General features: G+C 33.7%; 4 protein-coding genes across 4 annotated transcripts; all 4 read right to left on the minus strand.

Moving 5' to 3' along the window:
• Positions 1-404: 404 nt before the first annotated feature.
• Positions 405-1,828, minus strand: MONOS_14579 (uncharacterized protein). The gene is made up of 2 exons (XM_067867392.1): positions 1,365-1,828; positions 405-1,297 (listed from the first exon to the last, which is right to left on the minus strand). Exons 1-2 carry the CDS (start codon positions 1,797-1,799, stop codon positions 506-508), a joined length of 1,227 nt encoding a protein of 408 aa, XP_067726298.1. The 5' UTR covers positions 1,800-1,828; the 3' UTR covers positions 405-505.
• Positions 1,829-6,070: 4,242 nt separating this feature from the next.
• Positions 6,071-7,470, minus strand: MONOS_10509 (uncharacterized protein; the record flags this gene model as incomplete). The annotated part of the gene is made up of 2 exons (XM_067862964.1): positions 6,071-6,982; positions 7,039-7,470. 2 exons carry the CDS (start codon positions 7,468-7,470, stop codon positions 6,182-6,184), a joined length of 1,233 nt encoding a protein of 410 aa, XP_067726299.1. The 3' UTR covers positions 6,071-6,181.
• Positions 7,471-14,811: 7,341 nt separating this feature from the next.
• On the minus strand, positions 14,812-15,318 carry MONOS_10508 (uncharacterized protein; the record flags this gene model as incomplete). Its single annotated transcript, XM_067862963.1, has 2 exons — positions 14,812-14,924; positions 15,072-15,318. 2 exons carry the CDS (start codon positions 15,316-15,318, stop codon positions 14,812-14,814), a joined length of 360 nt encoding a protein of 119 aa, XP_067726300.1.
• Positions 15,319-16,044: 726 nt separating this feature from the next.
• On the minus strand, positions 16,045-17,519 carry MONOS_10507 (uncharacterized protein; the record flags this gene model as incomplete). Its single annotated transcript, XM_067862962.1, has 2 exons — positions 16,045-17,328; positions 17,508-17,519. The coding sequence occupies 2 exons, from the start codon at positions 17,517-17,519 to the stop codon at positions 16,045-16,047; spliced, it is 1,296 nt and encodes a 431-aa protein (XP_067726301.1).
• Between the last annotated feature and the right edge of the window lie 267 nt (positions 17,520-17,786).

The following is a 17,786-nucleotide window of genomic DNA, read 5'->3' on the forward strand; positions in this document are numbered from 1 at the left end:
CAGAAAGAGAAAGTGAGCTTTTGTGGCAGAGAAGCAGCAATCAACTCTCCAATTGACAAAAGAAAGCATCTTCATCTTTTCAATCACATTTATCTCATAAATACGCTTTTCGTTAACAGGGTTTTGACTTCTCTTCTTCGATTCTCAGAAATCATTTGACATTTGGGAAAACAAGGGAAGAAGGGAAAAGAACAAAAGATTGTTCAAAAGAGGAGAGAAGAGAAGTCATTGGAGACGATCGATGACAAGTTTTATTTATTTATTTATTTATTTTTGCCCGACAGATCATTAAAAGAAGAGAAGAAGAAATCGAATAATATCAAAAAACTTATCTCTCTTTTTTTCCCCAAGATCTTTTTGTTTCTTCATTTCATCAAAATGAAGTGAGATAAAAAAAGTTATTGCAAAAGAAAGATGCAAACGACTGTTTGTTTTCAATTTTGTGAGATGATGAAAAAAGAAAAACAAAAACTGTGAGTCAAAAAATTCAAAGCATTTCTTTTCCTTAAACATTCACAAAATAATCGGAAATATTCAACGATATGTAGCCAAAACCACAATGTTGATCTTTCAGAAAACTCAACATTTTATGAAAGCTGATCATGACATCTTCATATCCTTCTTCCTCCATCTTTTCAAAAATTAGTTTTTTTGCTGCCTTTCTTTTCGCTTTTTCAATTATATCACCCATTTCTTCTTTCAATCGATTTGAAACATTCATAAAATACACCAAGCCATGCAGTGTCATTATGTTATCCAATTTTGTCTGCTGAATTTCCTCCAAAAAGAGTTCAACAGCTCTGCCTTTCAACAAGTTTTTGATTTCAACTGCTTTTTTCCCCGCTGTTGTTTCAAACAAATAATCGCACCAGTATCTAATTCCTTCGCAATTGTCCTTTGCTGCACGAAATAGCCGAACAATGCAACGGATAAGCTCAATGCACTCTTCATTCCTCAATCGGCAATTGCAAAAATATATATTCAATGTTTTGAGCCATCTCATCAAAATCATCTCTTCTTCCCTTCCTTTTCCTCTTTCCTCTTCCTTTTTCTTCCAATCCATGCACTTCCATAATTCTTCAACCTCTTTTGCTGCCTCTCTCCCCAAATGCACTTCATTCACAACCACTTCTTCCAAACTTTCATCTTCCTCAAATCTGTCCAGCAAACACTCCAAAACAGACTGATAAGCGAGTCGTGTCAGATTTTGATGGTCTTGATGATACAGGATAATATCTTTGATTTCATCCACGTAAAGTTTTTGTATCCTTTCATTTTCAAAAAAATTGAAAGAAAGCTATTTAAAAATGGAATAAAAAATGAAATAAAAATGAAATAAATAATGAAATTAAAAATGTTCTAACATATTCCCCAAAATTGCTCAAGGTTAACAAAGCCATTTCAACTTCTTTTTGAGCTTCTTTGTTTTTCTCCTTGTTCAACGCAACTTTCAGAAGATACGGCACACACATTGAAAACAATTTAGGCGAAACAAAGAAGCTGAGAAAAAGATAGCATTCGCAGAGATCAACAAGAAGCTTTTCATCCTTTTCTTCTTTTTTCTTCTTATCTTCTTCAAAAATCGTCTTCTCTAATCTTTCATCCAGCAAAGATCTTAAAAAGTCCGGATCCCTTATATTTTTTTGCGCTTTACGATATCCAATGTGCTTCAGCAACAAAATGGCATTTTCCAACGATAGTTTCTTATCTTCTATCATTTTGTTTATTCTGTTGAACAGTTCGGTTGTGAAAGCAGATCTGAATTCTTTTCCATCCATTTCATTAATCATTTCATTCATTTCTTCGATTTTCTGTTTTTGCTCATCCTCATCACAATGTTCAAGTTTATCAAATAATTCTTTAATTATGTTGAAAAAAATTAATGAAATCAACAAAAATTCAAGTGCAACAAGAATTGAAAACCATTAAATCTTTCAGTGACACTCGTTTCCTGCATTTTCAAAAATGCATCGCACCCAGAAAACAATGAGAATCCATCATTCATATTGAATCCGCATTTCATTGGATATAAGAATAAGATGAAAAATAAAAAATCAAATTGGTTTTAAAAAATCTGCTTTCACACTGTTTTTTCTTGTCTTGACATTTTCGATTTGTAATTAAAAAGATAAAAAAAGGATTTGTTTTTACTGTTTGTAGTTATGGAATAAACGATCGAATTTCATTTTTAAAATAAGGAATAAACATTGACAAAATGAGAGATCGGTGAATGAACAATTTCTGCAGAATAAGATAAATTTGTTTTGCATGGTCACAGCAGACAGTGATGGAGATGCTGTATTTTTGGAATTCTGCCTGATGATTTTTGGAGATTGGATGAACAAGGTGAATACACCAATTTTATCAGTAACACAAAAGACATAATGTATGTAATTTGTTTTGTTTTGTTTGTTGTGAAGATATTTCCATCTGTATCCTTTCCAAAGTCCAGGAATCCGACTTATTATTGAAACGGACAATCTCCTCTTTGCAGGGCAATACAATGTGAATGGAGCAGATTATTATATAGCCATTGGGAAATAAAGGAAGTTACGCAAAGGCAATGATTTTCAAAATTTTTTATTAGGTGCAAAGGATGAAAAATAGTTTGACTTATTGTTTATTGAATAAAGACAAAATATGATGGGGTTCAATGAAAAAGAAGGATAAATATTACTGAATAATACAGAATATTTGTGGTCAACCATTTCAAGCGCATCCATCCAGAGATTTTATTGCAATGTTCCATTTGCGTGGTATCGATGCGGAGTTGATTTGTGGGGACTTTGTTACTTCGTTTTGAGTGCGCTGAGGGTTTTGCAAACGTTAGACAAGATGGCCATGTTTTCTCAGACGAACATCGAGGGTGAGCGATTTCTCTGAAGACTGTTAAATTTATTTATTTCTGATTGTTATGATGTTGGTTTGTGTTTATCTTGTGTTGTGGCTTCTATTAGAAATGGTTTTTAAAAATGGAGAATTCTTCAGATTCTGCTTTCAAGCGAACATATTTTCAAAGGCATAAACCAAGTTGGCTGACTGTTTGACTCCCAAAAAGACGACTAAAGAAACAATTAGTACCTTCACCTTTTTGCAACGTTTCAACTATTGAAAGGCTGTTTAATAAATTCAGACATGTTTCTGGAACGTTTGATTGTTAATGCAATATCAAAGGCAATTCAGTTGTTTGTCGGCGGGAGACAGCAGCAGAGGTGGAGCAAGAAAAGCAAAAGTGTGTTTAAATCAGATGCAGGACAAGGGAGGCATGTGTTGCAATGTGAGAACTTTGGAGGAAACAAATGAAAACGAAAGAAAAAGAAGAAGAAAAAGAAGAAGAAAAAGAAGAAAAAGAAGAAGAAGAGGAAGAAGAAGAAAAAGAAAAAGAAGAAGAAGAAGAAGAAGAAAAAGAAAAAGAAAAAGAAGAAGAAAAAGAAGAAAAAGAAGAAAAAGAAGAGGAAGAGGAAGAAGAAGAGGAAGAGAAGAAACAGAATTCGAAGAAGAGGAAGAAGAGGAAGAAAGAGAAGAAAGAGAAGAAGAAGAAGAAATAATTTGAGGAGAAGGAGCAATAAATGCATCGAGAGAAGGAAGAGGAGTCTTGGTGAGCATTGGGAGAGGGACAAGAACATCAAAAGTGGATGGAATATTACGAGAAGAAGACGAAAAAGAAGAAGAAGAAGAAGAAGAAGAAGAAGAAGAAGAAGAAGAAGAAGAAGAAGAAGATTTTGAAGAAAGAGAAGAAGAAGAATCTTTTCGTATCAACTCTGTTTCTTCCTCTTGCAAATGTTTGAAAAATCTGATTGTGAATTAATGTTGAGTGATTACAAATCCAAAGAAGTTAAACTTTGAAATAAAAGATTTTGCACCATTTTTTCATTTATATTTTATTTTATTCAATTGCTTTGTTGTATTTTTAGAAGTTATAGGGAAAAAAAAATCTTTGAATAAAGATTCAAACGACTGTTTGTTTTCTATTTTGTGAAATGTTGAAAAAAAAAAAGAAAAAGAAAAAGAAAAAACATATCATTTCCTCAAACTTAAACAAAATACCATTGGTGCCAAACCCGGAACCTGGTGCCAAACCCGGAACTAGCAAATTTCTGTGTAATTTGAAAAAAGCTATAACTCTATGAACATTGAGTCCAGTGGGCTAATATTCACTTTTTTGTTTTCTTTATTATTATTAGTCAATATTTTTTTATCAAAAGCACAAATACATTCATATTTAAAAAAAATATTTTATTAATCAATTATTTGAAAATAGTTTTAATAAAGCGAAACTCAACAAAAACAAAAAGTGGCAACAAGGTTGTTTATATATTTATGGATATAAAATTAATGTTTGAAAAAAATTTTGTGTGATTTGAATGGGAAAATTATTTTTCAAATTTTGATCAATTCCATAAAGATGAAAAAGTTGCTGACAAGCTCTGTCACAGCTTGGAAGAACGGTTTACTTAAAATATTTCAAGCAGATTTTGAAGACAATATATATTTTTTTAAATATGCAACAATTGTTTTAGTGTCAATGCATGTCAGATACATATTTTGCTTGGAGCGTGCTTTTTGGTTGCAGGCTTTCCAAAAGAAAGGTTACAGTTTGTTGATTTTTTGTATTATGTTTATTTTTTTATAATTTGCGATATGAATAATTAAATACTTTAAAAGAAAATGTTTATACCAGCATTTTTCAACACAATTATTTTTTGAGTTTATTGTTTTAAATCTATGCAACGCATGCGTGGCACTTTGTTTTTATGTTATTTATACAAAATATTTACTGTCATTAAATATTTGATGTGTACAAATGCTTATTCAATGAAAATTTTATAATATATAATTTATAATAATTTGCTCTATTCTTTTTATATTCAATAGTTTATCTTGCGCTATTTTTAAATTTCTTGTATTTTTTCACAATATATTATGTATGTCAGCATTTTATTTTGAAAGACTTTTTGGTTGAAGTGATATATCATAAAACATATTTCATTATTTTATTCAATTTTCTTTTGTTATTTCATGAATATTCCTTTTTGTTTATTTCATGCGTATATGTGTATGCTTTATAATAATATGCGGATAGGTAAGCATTTTAAACTATAATCCAATTTTTTTGTTTTCATTCATCTTATCGATAAGAAAAAGAATTTGATTCCTTATTCAAAAATGATATTAAAACATTTACAAATAAAATACTTAAATCAGCAATGGATGTGAAAAAAATAAGCATTTAATAAAATAACAAATTTTGAAAATTTAAGTGATGGAAATATAAATAAGTTCATAAAATTTTCAAAAATTATGTTAAAAAAAAAAATGGAAACCGATGCAACCAAAAAGTCTTTCAAAATAAAATGCTGACATACATAATATATTGTGAAAAAATACAAGAAATTTAAAAATAGCGCAAGATAAACTATTGAATATAAAAAGAATAGAGCAAATTATTATAAATTATATATTATAAAATTTTCATTGAATAAGCATTTGTACACATCAAATATTTAATGACAGTAAATATTTTGTATAAATAACATAAAAACAAAGTGCCACGCATGCGTTGCATAGATTTAAAACAATAAACTCAAAAAATAATTGTGTTGAAAAATGCTGGTATAAACATTTTCTTTTAAAGTATTTAATTATTCATATCGCAAATTATAAAAAAATAAACATAATACAAAAAATCAACAAACTGTAACCTTTCTTTTGGAAAGCCTGCAACCAAAAAGCACGCTCCAAGCAAAATATGTATCTGACATGCATTGACACTAAAACAATTGTTGCATATTTAAAAAAATATATATTGTCTTCAAAATCTGCTTGAAATATTTTAAGTAAACCGTTCTTCCAAGCTGTGACAGAGCTTGTCAGCAACTTTTTCATCTTTATGGAATTGATCAAAATTTGAAAAATAATTTTCCCATTCAAATCACACAAAATTTTTTTCAAACATTAATTTTATATCCATAAATATATAAACAACCTTGTTGCCACTTTTTGTTTTTGTTGAGTTTCGCTTTATTAAAACTATTTTCAAATAATTGATTAATAAAATATTTTTTTTAAATATGAATGTATTTGTGCTTTTGATAAAAAAATATTGACTAATAATAATAAAGAAAACAAAAAAGTGAATATTAGCCCACTGGACTCAATGTTCATAGAGTTATAGCTTTTTTCAAATTACACAGAAATTTGCTAGTTCCGGGTTTGGCACCAGGTTCCGGGTTTGGCACCAATGGTAATCAGAAATATTTTTCAAAAAGAAATGAGCATAATTTCTTTTAAAATGCTCAACAGTTTCAAAAAAGCTTATGATGGTATCTTCATATCCTTCTTCTTCCAGCTTTTCAAAAACCATCCTTTTCATCTCTTTTCTTTTCACTTCTTCCATTTCTTCTTTCTTCTTCTCTTTCAATTTCCTTGAAACTCCCATAAAGAATCGAAAGCCATGAAATGCAATTTTGTCACCCAACGTTGGCTGCTGTATTCTCTCAAAAACAGCATCAACAGCTGCGCATTTTAGAAATCCTTCAACGTTCACGCATCTATTTATTGCTGCTTTACTTATGGAACGAATGCATTCAAAGCAAATTTCTCCATAATTGCACCTTGATGCTCGTAACACCTGAACAATGCTACAGACAAGTCCGACCAATTCCTCGTTCCACGATCTGAATAATAGAAAGAAATTAGAGATATCATAGAGCCATCTCCCGATAATAATAACTTCTATTCTTCCATCTTCTTCTTTCCTCTTCCAATCCACACATTTCGACAATTCTTCCAATTCTTTAATTGCCTCTCTTGCAAAACGTAGTTCAATCACAATCGCTTCTTCCAAGCTATTGTCAGCCCAAAGTCTGGAAACTAAAAACCTCCAAGCAGTCTGATAGGCAAGGCGAGTGAGATTGTGATATTCCTGATGATATTGGATGATCTCTTTGATCTCATTCAAATATAGTTTTTGTTCCATAAACTTTAAAAGACAAAGGAAAAAAAATGACATTAAAAATGAAATAGAGGTGCTCATACGAAACACTCAATGTTGCTCAATGCAAGCAATGCCATTTCCACTTCCTTTTGAGATACTTCGTTTTCCTCTTTCTTCAACGCAACTTTCAGAAGACAAGGCACACACATTGATATCAATTCCGATGAAAATCTGTAGTTGAGAAAAAGATAACATTCGCAAAGATCAATCAAAAGACTTTCGTTCTTTTCTTCATTTTTCTCTTCTTCATCATCAATCATTTTCTCAAATCTTCCACGCAGCAAAGAACTATTAAAGCCATAAATTCGCCAGTCCAAAAGAACTTTACAATATCCAATGCGCTTCAGCAACAAAATTGCATTTTCCAATGACAATGTCTTTTCTTCAATCATTTGGAGAATTTTGTTGAATTGTTCTTCTGTGAAAACTGTTTGAAATTCTTCTTCATTCATTCCATCAACTATTTCATTCATTTCAAGGATTTTCTGTTCCTGCTCTGCATCAGTGAATTGTTCCAACTGTGAAAGTTTCTCTAAAAAAGTGAAAAAATCAAAAGAGTCAAAAATGCTCAATAACGAATTCAATCTTTCATTTCTTATAACACTTTGCAAACCAAGAAATATTCGACCTTTTGAAGTTGGCTGTGAAATCGCAAAATGAATTCAAAAACAACAAATAAATTCATTTTCGAAATATTCGTGTTTTGTTCAAATCAAATGAATTAAAAGCACCAAATCAAATATCTAATTACGCTGAAGTCCACACATTTTCATGTGACGTCGATGTCATTTGCATTAAAACAAACAAATCAAAAAGAAGAAAATCAGATCTCCTTCTCGAATAATAAATAAGGGTTTTCAACCCATAATTTTTTAAGAGAAGATTTTTGATTGATGATATGTTGAGATAAAAGTTTGTTTGAGCTGCTTAGGTTAACTTCCACGGATGCAACCATGCGAGTTATAGCATTGCAGAAGAACAGGTACTTTTCTTGCAGATGGAGGAGAGAGTGGCTGTTTGCATCGATTGCTTGCGAAAAAGAAATTGATGGAGAAAACCAGCATGAGATTTGGACTTGGCTATATATTATAAAGCATATGGTGCAATATCGACTGTGATATTTTGAATGATAAAAAATTCAAGCAAGATGCAGAAAAAGCGAGGAGAATGTAAGAAAGATTGAATTGCACCCCTTGTTCAATTTGTGTGAAATGTGTTTCTCTTGGCATATTTTTTGCTCAGGATTTGTTTTCAGTGATTTTTTATTGGAAGGATGATTTTGTGGAAAAGGAAAGGAAATTGGGGGGATTGAACAATGGAGGAAGCGAGTTGAACGAAGCACTCAGCAGGCCTCAATTACAATCTCATTTGCTTTTTGCACAGAACCCTTTGGAAAGCCATCATCAAAGACATGACGTTGAATTGGGCTTTGAAAAGGAGTTAATTTGGAGAACTTGTGTTTTCATCTGATATTTCAGCCGGCTTCACAATGGATTCTCTGTGCTCGATGAAGTTCAATGCCAGCGATTTGCTGTCCAGTTGTCTGTTTTTTTTATGTGGCAAGAGGCAATTTTGGAGAACAAGAAAGCCAGCTGGGTTGTAATTACCAATCCATTGGAGATGGAAAAATATTAAAAATTCAAAAAAATGGTTTGATTTTCTTTTGTTTCATTCATTTTTCTTTAAAGGTGTGTTTTCAATGCGTACAAATTGGGAACGAATGGAAATACCATTGAATGAAGCCTTCTTTTCATTTCTCGAAAGAACCATAAGTTTTGAGGTTATTCTTGTTTGGATTGCATTCAACGATGACATTCATGTCTTCTGCCATATGTCTTGCATGTTGCATAGCCTGACAATGCTTAACATGAGCTTGAAAGATAAAGGCAGTCTGTTTGGCTTATTTGTTGAGGGTATTTGGCAGAAGCGACTCTTTAATCTGGGCTGATGAGCTGACTGGGCATTCACATTCAGAACACATTCAGTTTTTTCTATCGCACAACATGACTTGGAAAAGCTGATATCTTCTCTTCTTCTTCACCTTCCTTATCTTTCTCAACAGTCTCACTTCAACAAAAGATGTTCATTACCAGAATCGATTCATCAATCACATAATCATTAAATTCTTCATTTTCTTCTCCTTTCATTTGAAAATTCTGCTGTAGATGCCAACCTATTCAATTGTCAACTTCTTTTATCATCAACGTCTTCTTCTCTGCCAATATCCTCATCACACTTGAAGTTCACTTGAATTGTTGACATCATTGGACAAACATAATTTTCTTTTTCTGAGGGAAAAGCAGTTCAACCACACAAGGGCAGTCAATTATTTGTGGACTTTCATCTTTATCTGTTCGTATCTCAATCCCTTTCACAAATTATGTAACTGTGATTTTATGTTAAGTCTGAAATCAACTCATCGAATGATATATTTTTATCGATCGACATTACTCAAGTCATTGTCAACATCTTTAAAAAAAGGATTGAATATTTTTCACAATTCTCAATTGCTTCTTCTTCTTCAAATTGTGATATGAAAAATGCAAATAACATGAATATAATAAAGAATTCTTCTTCTTCTTCTTCTTCTTCTTCTTCTTCTTCTTCTTCTTCTCCTCCTCCTCCTCCTTCTCCTTCTCCTTCTCCTTCTCCTTCTCCTTCTCCTTCTCCTTCTTTGAATTCTTCTTTGAATTCTTCTTTTCTTTCAATTAAAAAATACTTTCTTCTTTGCCTCGCCGTCAAAAAAATTCCGCAATTCACAAAAGAAGTGCGAAAGAGGGATTTTTTATTTTTGTTTTTATTTATTTTTTTTTTTTTTATAATTCATTTTCTTCAGCAAAATTTGTGTTTTTGCAAAGAATTCAATCTTCTTCTTCTCTTTTCATCTTTTTTTGTCTCTTCAAATCCTTCTTCTTCCTCTTCTTCTTCTTCTGTTCTTGAAGAATCTCCGTGCTCTCCCCGCTTCACCTTCCTTCTCTTCTCAACCACTGAGTCTGATGTGCTGAGACTTGCGGGCAGAAAAGCACAATGGAAGACAGCGTGCTGTTGCTGCATGAAGATGGATGATACATTAAAAAGCTTGTGTTCTTCGAAGAAGTGGGGATTTTGGCTCACACGCTGAAATATCCGCTGGAGCTGAGGTTTTCTGAGAAAGGAATGAAAGCGCTGGAAATCAGAAGGCTAAGATCTGGACAAGGAGGATGAGATAGAAGGAGAGAAGGAAAAAGAAGGAAAGGAAAGAAAAACCAGGCAAACTCCGGACAATCCGATGAAAAAACACTCGATAAGGATGAATTCAAACAATCTGATGAATCATAATCTCTTTATATACAGAAACCTGCTTCAAACGAAACTGCCCCTCTTTCAGAAGCTCTGAATTCTTCGTCTTCAAATGCACTTTAGCCTGATTCACAGCCTTTATCCGCTGAATCAAAAGGTATAATTCCACCAATTCCATATTTTGACAAGAAGCTGAAGGGATGAAGCATTTTTTGAGTGTTTGATGAACTTCTAGGAAGAGATACAGCTATGTATTTAGCATCACATTTTGTGGAATGTTTTCTGAGTGTCTGTGCAGCCAATGTGCAAAAAAGGAGAAGAATAAAGAGAATTAAAGAAGAGGAGGAAGAAGAAGAGATGTTGGAGAATGCATCGATAGCAACAAAAACAGAGTGGAGCAGCGTTCTGGAGGCACGCTCCCTTCTGCAGAATCCACCAATGTGTGTGCAAGTGCATTTGCGGAGCCAATATGGAAAATGAACAGCTCGACGAAATGGGAACTCGACTTGTAAAGAAGGCGATATCAAAGAGGAAGATGACAGATCAGAAATGAAGGTGGCCATGCAGCTAAACAATTTGAAGGATCTGAAACAGAATTTCTCGAATATCTTTTTTTCTTTCAAATTTTTATTTTGTTATTTTTTCGACATCTTTGAATAATCTTTATTAATTATTTCAAAATATGAAACAATAACAATAAGAAACAAATAATTATAATAGTAATATTTAAAGCAAAATTTTTGAGTGATCATCATTTTCATTTTTTCATTCATTTCAACACTTTATGAAAAATTATTTTAATTACAAAAAACCGTTATTTTTTGTTATATCAAAACTTAAATAAATAAATAAAAAAAAAAAAAAAAAAAAAAAAAAAAAAAAAAAAAAAAAAAAAAAAAAAAAAAAAAAAAAGAAAAAATAGATGAAGAAAAAAAGAAAAATGATGTCTATCTCGTAAATTAAAAATGATTTGATGAATTTTGTATGTTATCTAATAGTTATTTGTCTTATTCATCTAAAACTTTTCAAAATAATCCTCTTTTTTTTTTTTTTCAAAGATGGGATAAAAAAAAACGGGTCCACATAGAGAGAGAATTTCAAACTTTTGTGTGAGATAAATAATGTTCTTCATTGATCAATTTGAAAAATTTCTTTGATTCCAGTATTTTTTCGGACACTTATTTGATTAACATTTTGCAACCATCAGTGAGACAATTCACTGTTTGAATGATCAGAAACAACAAAACATATTTCTTTGGACATAAAAATTTCAAATGTGACACTCAAAAGATATATTGTCACTTGAATTGCCATCACTATTTTTTGAGTGGTTTCAGGAATGAGTTCAATTCACTTTTTTTCAGTATCTGAATTTTTCTGATTCCAAATCGAAAAATTGAAAAACAATCCCAATTGAACTCAAAAATTTTAAACTTCGATTATCAGATGATTATTTTCATTTTTCAATTGCAACGAACAAATATTGATACATTCGTTTTTGTTATTGTAATCAACTGTTGCTTGTCATCCAACGAGCATTTCAATTTAAGAGTTTTGAGTGATGAGAACAGATGATAATCACTATTATTTTATGTTCTTGAATTTTCTTTTCTGTAAAACGTATTTGTTTTTCTGTGACTTGTTCATTTCATTGATTATCAATTCAGTCACGGTGTTGTTTGCCCAAAATAGTTTTCCATTGTTTGAATGATAATTTTTGATATTAAATTTTTGCAATCATTAATGTCTGTTTGTTTCTTTGTATTGAGAAACCAAAAAGTGAATTTAAAAAAAAAAATAAAAAATAAAAAAAAAAAAATCAAATAAAAAATAAAAAAAATAAAAAAAAGCGTGAATTTTGGAATATTGATACAATATGGAAAAAAGTGAAAATGAAGATAAATTTCACATGATGAAAACACATTGCATTCTATTTTCATTTGTGTAAGACATTCTTTGCGTTAACCTCTTATTGAAAAAATAAAAAATTTTAGAAATATCTATTGATTTCACAAATTTTTTGGTTTCGATCAAAAATTATTTCGATGCAAATAATGGCGGAACAGAAGGATCTTTGAATTTAATTGTGAAATAAGCTCTTTAAAAATGAGGATATGATGTGGAACTGTTATTTGGAGAAAGTGTTGAACAACGAAGTTCAGTAATGCCGATATCACAGAATACAAATAGTGTGTTTCTCTGTTTTCACAAATTGCAAATATTGGAAATATCCCAAATGTTTCGAAAGAAAACTAGTTTTCCATGGAACTATATTTGCGAATATGAAAATTTCCTTATGATCAGCTTTATAGATTTGAATGAATTATTGGGTGAAAATACAAATTAAAACAATTTCTTCTTTGCTCGGAATTTCTCAAAAGATGGTGGGTTTCTGATGCAGCGTTGTGCGAGTCTGTTGCGCAAAAGAATGGAATGATAAACAACAAACGATCGGAGGCACTGGAAAAACTGTTGAATTTCATGAGGCTGTCTGACAGAAGAGAAAATATTGCAGAGGAAAATGAAAAGACCACGTTTAGATATTTGGAAGAGTGGAGCGTCTCGACGGAGGACAGGCTGTTAAATGATTAATGATAATTGTCCCATATAGAACATCAGAAATTTTTATACTGTTAATTCAACGTATTATTCTCCACGAAACGACTATTATTTCAGACGAATGTTAGGCATATGCTTCGTTGGAAGAGCAGGGTTTTTAAACGTTTAACTGTCTGTAACAGAATAATCCTTATTTATCAGGAAACTGGAACAAGAACAATCACAATAGAAGGATTGTGTTCCCATTTGAGGTCATCTTTTCCACGGTTTGGTACCAGTTAGAAGTTCATTTTGGATCATATTGCCATGTTTCTTGCCAAAATCTCTCTCACACTATCTTTTGAAGACCTAACTAATAAATAAAATTGCAGAATACAAAGCAGAAGAAGAAATAGCAGAAGAAAATGTAATGAAAGAAGATGAAGAATCAGAAGAAATTTATGAAGAAGTGCCATTTTTTGAAGATATCATATCCAACGAAGATGAATTGTTCGAAGACGAATATTGAGGAGCTGGAAACGGAAAAAACAATTCAGAACATGCACCACAGAAGATTTTTTTTTCATTTTTGCATTTCAAAAATTTTTTGATCACGAAAAATAAATTATAAAAAATTTGAAATTTTTTTATTTTTTTCATTTTTGCTCAAAATACATTTCCGAGCATTTTCAACATGAAGAACATACATATAAACAATATTTACTACGACAATATAGAGTTATTTGTGAAGTTTGAGAAATACCATATTGGATTTTTTTGACTGAGATTTTTTTTGAAGAGATCAAATAAAATGAAAGAACACTGAAATAATCAACACTCTGAAAATATGAAGATTTCAAAAAGAATCACCCATTCGCATTTATCAAATGTGAACATAATCACAAACATTAAAAAATTTTTCAAACCAATTGCATTATCAATCATTTTTTAAGATATCTTTTCTAAAACAATAATTTTAATTTTTTTTTGATTTTTTTGAGAATGGAATAATTGAGTGTCAATGATTTCTTAAAAAATGAAAAAACAACCATTGATGATTTGATTATTCTCAAAAAAACGATGATATTTTGAACAATCAGAGATAATAAAAAACATATGGAAAAGATGAGCATTTTCAGTTTTAAATTCACCAGATTTTCAGATATGAAAGTTCATGGAAATAAAAGCAAGTCATAATAAAAACGCAGTGAGACAGGTCTGCTCCGAGATAATGAGTCTTGATCACGATTTATGGGTGGTTTGAGTGAATAACTTCGCCCTCCCCAAATGACGTGGAAAAAGAGCGAGACAAAAGTATGAAACAATAACATTTAACATTGAATAATAAAATCATGTATTGTCCGCTTCACTTCATCACCGACTTCGCCCTTTCTCCATGGTTACGAAGACTAGAGGGCAGGGGACGTTGCCCCTCGGAGCTGTCTTCTACAAGCTGAGCAGGGATCCGGTTTGGCGAAAGCTCAGGACGGAGCAGAAAGAAAAACCACTCTCGCTTTTGCGAGGTGTGGAAATGAAAACTGCATGTGATGTGCTCTGCCTTCCGCTCTTCTGCTGCATCAACAGAACAAATCCACTCACCACACACTGCATATTTGAAATTAAATTCTTCTCTGTGAAAACAATAATAATCTTGTTTAGAAGCAGGAACATGCTTTGTACTATTTATTTGTTCCCATGTTTCTCTGAACAGGTTCTAGGTGCACATAAATATCTTCGGGCGGTTGATCTTTTCCTCTATCCTTTTATATCTCGCCCTTTTCCCCGTCATCTTCCTAATCTGTTTCTCTCTCTTACGCACCCAGCCGCTCTGAGTCTCTCCATCCGCGTTCGTATTATTTCGGAGCAAATCCTGTCTCACCGCGTTCTATCAATTTGCAATAAAGCGAATCTATGAACGCAAAGAGCAGGTTTGCTCCTCAATAATGAGTCTTGAAAGCCCTCACTCTCTTTTCTCTCCTGATCTTAAACCCTCCTGCCTAGCACTTTCTCGTGCGGCGGATGAATAGAGGGACTGCGGATGAAGGTGCGATCCCTGTCTCTACTCCCTCCCTCTCTTGGAATGTTTCCGAGGTGTTCTTGATCGGGTCATCTGCGGTTGAACCGTCATGGCAATTTGCCCTATGCTTCTCTCTCCGCGTCTCCTCCGATAAGTCTCAAATTTTTTCTGTGAGGCAGTCTGTCTGCCCTTTGTCAGCTCCATGATGCTGCGGGGAATTATGGGAGGCGTAATTCACACCTTCGGGGAGTCGAGCTAAGTCACTTTCCTGATGTATTCTTTTGTTACGAATAGACCTTCGTTTCTTTGATCTCTTTCTCTTGCCCATCTCCACTTCTCCCCACATTTGTGATGTCTCTTCAGGATACTCCTTTGTTTCAGATTCTGTGTTCTCATTTTCAATATCCTTTCTTTCGCTATCCATCTCCGACTTGTCTCCCTCTCCTGCAAGGGTTCCTGGTCCGCAGATTGTCTCCAGGATCCACATCGTGTCTTGAATTGGTAACACGGTGTAATATTCCTGGGCCACTCTCGAACCTGGCTCCCATCTCGCGTACGCATTGATTGCTTTCCAATCTGTATCTAATTATCTGGCCAAGTGAGTTATCATATTGTGTCTAATCGAGAAAGAGGTAAATGTGTCGCGTATTCCGTTTTCTCTCAGGACAGCTCCTAATTCTTCTTTGATTCTCTGCAAATTTGCAGGCTTGTTCTATTCTATGTCAAACCACACATGTTCATCTTTCATCGTCGTCTTTGAATAATTCATCCAGCGTTGGAGCGCAACAACTGCATTAATACGTGAGTTTGTTTATTTATTTATAATCACCTTAACTGTCTCTCCCCCTGATGTTTTTGTTCGTTCTTGTGTGAGTATTGTATTATCCTTGATTATCGTTGTCTCTCTTCTCATTCTCTCCAGCTCAGCTGGCGTCAATGCACTAGAAATCATGGTCAGGATGAGAGCTCTCCTCTGGAGTGTTCGTATGTTCTTTGCGTCGTACGTGGTTTCGGCCCATTTCGTGATGATTGTCAAGTCCCACATTGATTTGCATCGTTTGCCTCTTCTTGGTTTCTCCCCCACCTAGGTCTTTAGAAATATTTCTATGTCTTTCACGTCAACCTTAGTCTCTCTGAAGAGGTTAATGGAATCCAGCACTTTCCGTACTGTCTGATTTATCACTCCGCTTGAGAGGTTTGTATTCGAGAGTGTTTAAATGAACTCCGCCATAATCCACTTTGCATCTTTGTTTGTGAGGGGGTCAGTGTCATCCCTGCTCTCTCTATCAAGGAACTGCTTGAATCTTCGCAGCGCTCTCCACGTATCTCTTTCGCTCTTCTGATTTCTAAGTATTGCTGCTGCTATGTCTTTTGCTCCAACGTGTTCTCCCCATGTTAAGAAGAGGTCTCTCCCTTGAATATTCTCTTCTCCAGTATAACGCTTATTACCTCTCCTGGGGGTAGTTTCCAGCCTTCCCTTCTCATCTTCGTTCCTGGTGTCATGCACTCCTGAAAGGTCCCCAGGGTCTTTATCGAATGCCCAGGCTGCAGTAGCGGGGTCCAGGTCTGCCCCCGCCATGCTAGTAGAATCAGAATTGTCAGTTCCCTCCGAGCTTCGTTCATCTTCTCTTTCAGCACCCGTCCAATGTTGCTCAGGAACAGGTGGACTAGTGCTATCTCGTTTCCTTGCATTTCTCTCTCTCTCTTCCGTCTCAGAGAGGATATTCTCCAAGTACTTCCACAGTGCACCTGCGCAATCTGTTCTGAAATTGTATCTAGTGTTCTCGGTACGAATGTTTGAAATGTCTCTGCGACCTTCTCCCCCTATAGTGCATAGTCTGGCTTTCTCGCCATCCGGCTGAGTGCATCTGCTTCCGTGTTCTCCTCTCCCGGGAGATATTCCATATGTATTATTATGTCCAGGCTGTTCAGTTTCTTCTCTAATGCTCTCAGTGTTGGAATGAGCGATGGCGCTCCCCTTTTCTTCTGGATTGTCCATCTCGTGGACATGTTGTCTGTCTTCAGACAAATATGATCTATCTTCTGTTCTTTCAGCCATGCTCCTTTCCTTTCTGAAGTCCTCAACACTGCTCTGGACTCCTTCTCGTTTATCGCTAACGCGCTCTCCTGGAGGGTCCATCTTCAGTGGACATATATCTTCTCGTCTTTGTTCCCCATCGGTGTTGTTAATACTGCACCCCATCCCAGCTCTGAAGCGTCCGTCGTTAGTATTGCTAGTATGTTCCTTCTCTTCAGACACCTTGGCATGTTCTCTGGAAGGATTTTCCTCCAATGTGTCAATTCTCCCAACATCATTGGGTTGACTATCACGATTCCCTTCCAGCCTCCGCGGGCTATCGCCTGCCTCAGCACGTATTGCATGCGATTCATCCACAAGCTCGCTGGTGGGTGTTGTAACCTCACAAAATTCAGCCTCCCGATGAGTGCTGCAAAGACGCTTGGTAAAAAATGATTTCAGCGACTTTGGAATTGAAAACTTTTAAATGGAAAACAGAAGTTTATTCATTATTCTATTTCTATAAAAATTGTATTTATTTAACGAAAAATGAGAGATAAATAAATTACAAAAATCTCAGAAATAATAAAAATTTAAGGGAGCAAACCCTTAATAAATATTTCAGATTTATTTATTTTTAAATGCCTTTCAAAACAGACGAAAAAAGACATTTATCGGAGCTTAACGAGTTATTTCAAGACGAGTTGAAGACTATTAAGTGGCTTCAAAACAATAATTACATAAAATCATCGTTATACTGCTGGAAGTGCAAAAAATACATGAATCTTCAACTTGAAAAAGGAAATTACTACAATTTCAGATGCAAACACTGCAAAAAATCATTGAGGAGTCATACTATTTTTGAAAAAATAAAGTTACCTCTGAGAAAAATATGTATTATTGCACTTTATTTTTGGTTGCATTTGGAGCAGCTGCAA

The sequence above is a fragment of the Monocercomonoides exilis genome (genome assembly GCF_001643675.1).
Source record: "Monocercomonoides exilis strain PA203 chromosome Unknown scaffold26-1319188, whole genome shotgun sequence".
NCBI lineage: Eukaryota > Preaxostyla > Oxymonadida > Polymastigidae > Monocercomonoides > Monocercomonoides exilis.

Bases quoted from the DNA above. Each gene is read 5' to 3' on its own strand.
- MONOS_14579 (XM_067867392.1), bottom strand. From the start codon at position 1,799: ATGAATGAAATGATTAATGAAATGGATGGAAAAGAATTCAGATCTGCT. The intron at 1,298-1,364 runs GTTAGAACATTT...ATTTTTAAATAG, and splicing joins TGAGCAATTTTGGGGAATAT to CTTTCTTTCAATTTTTTTGA.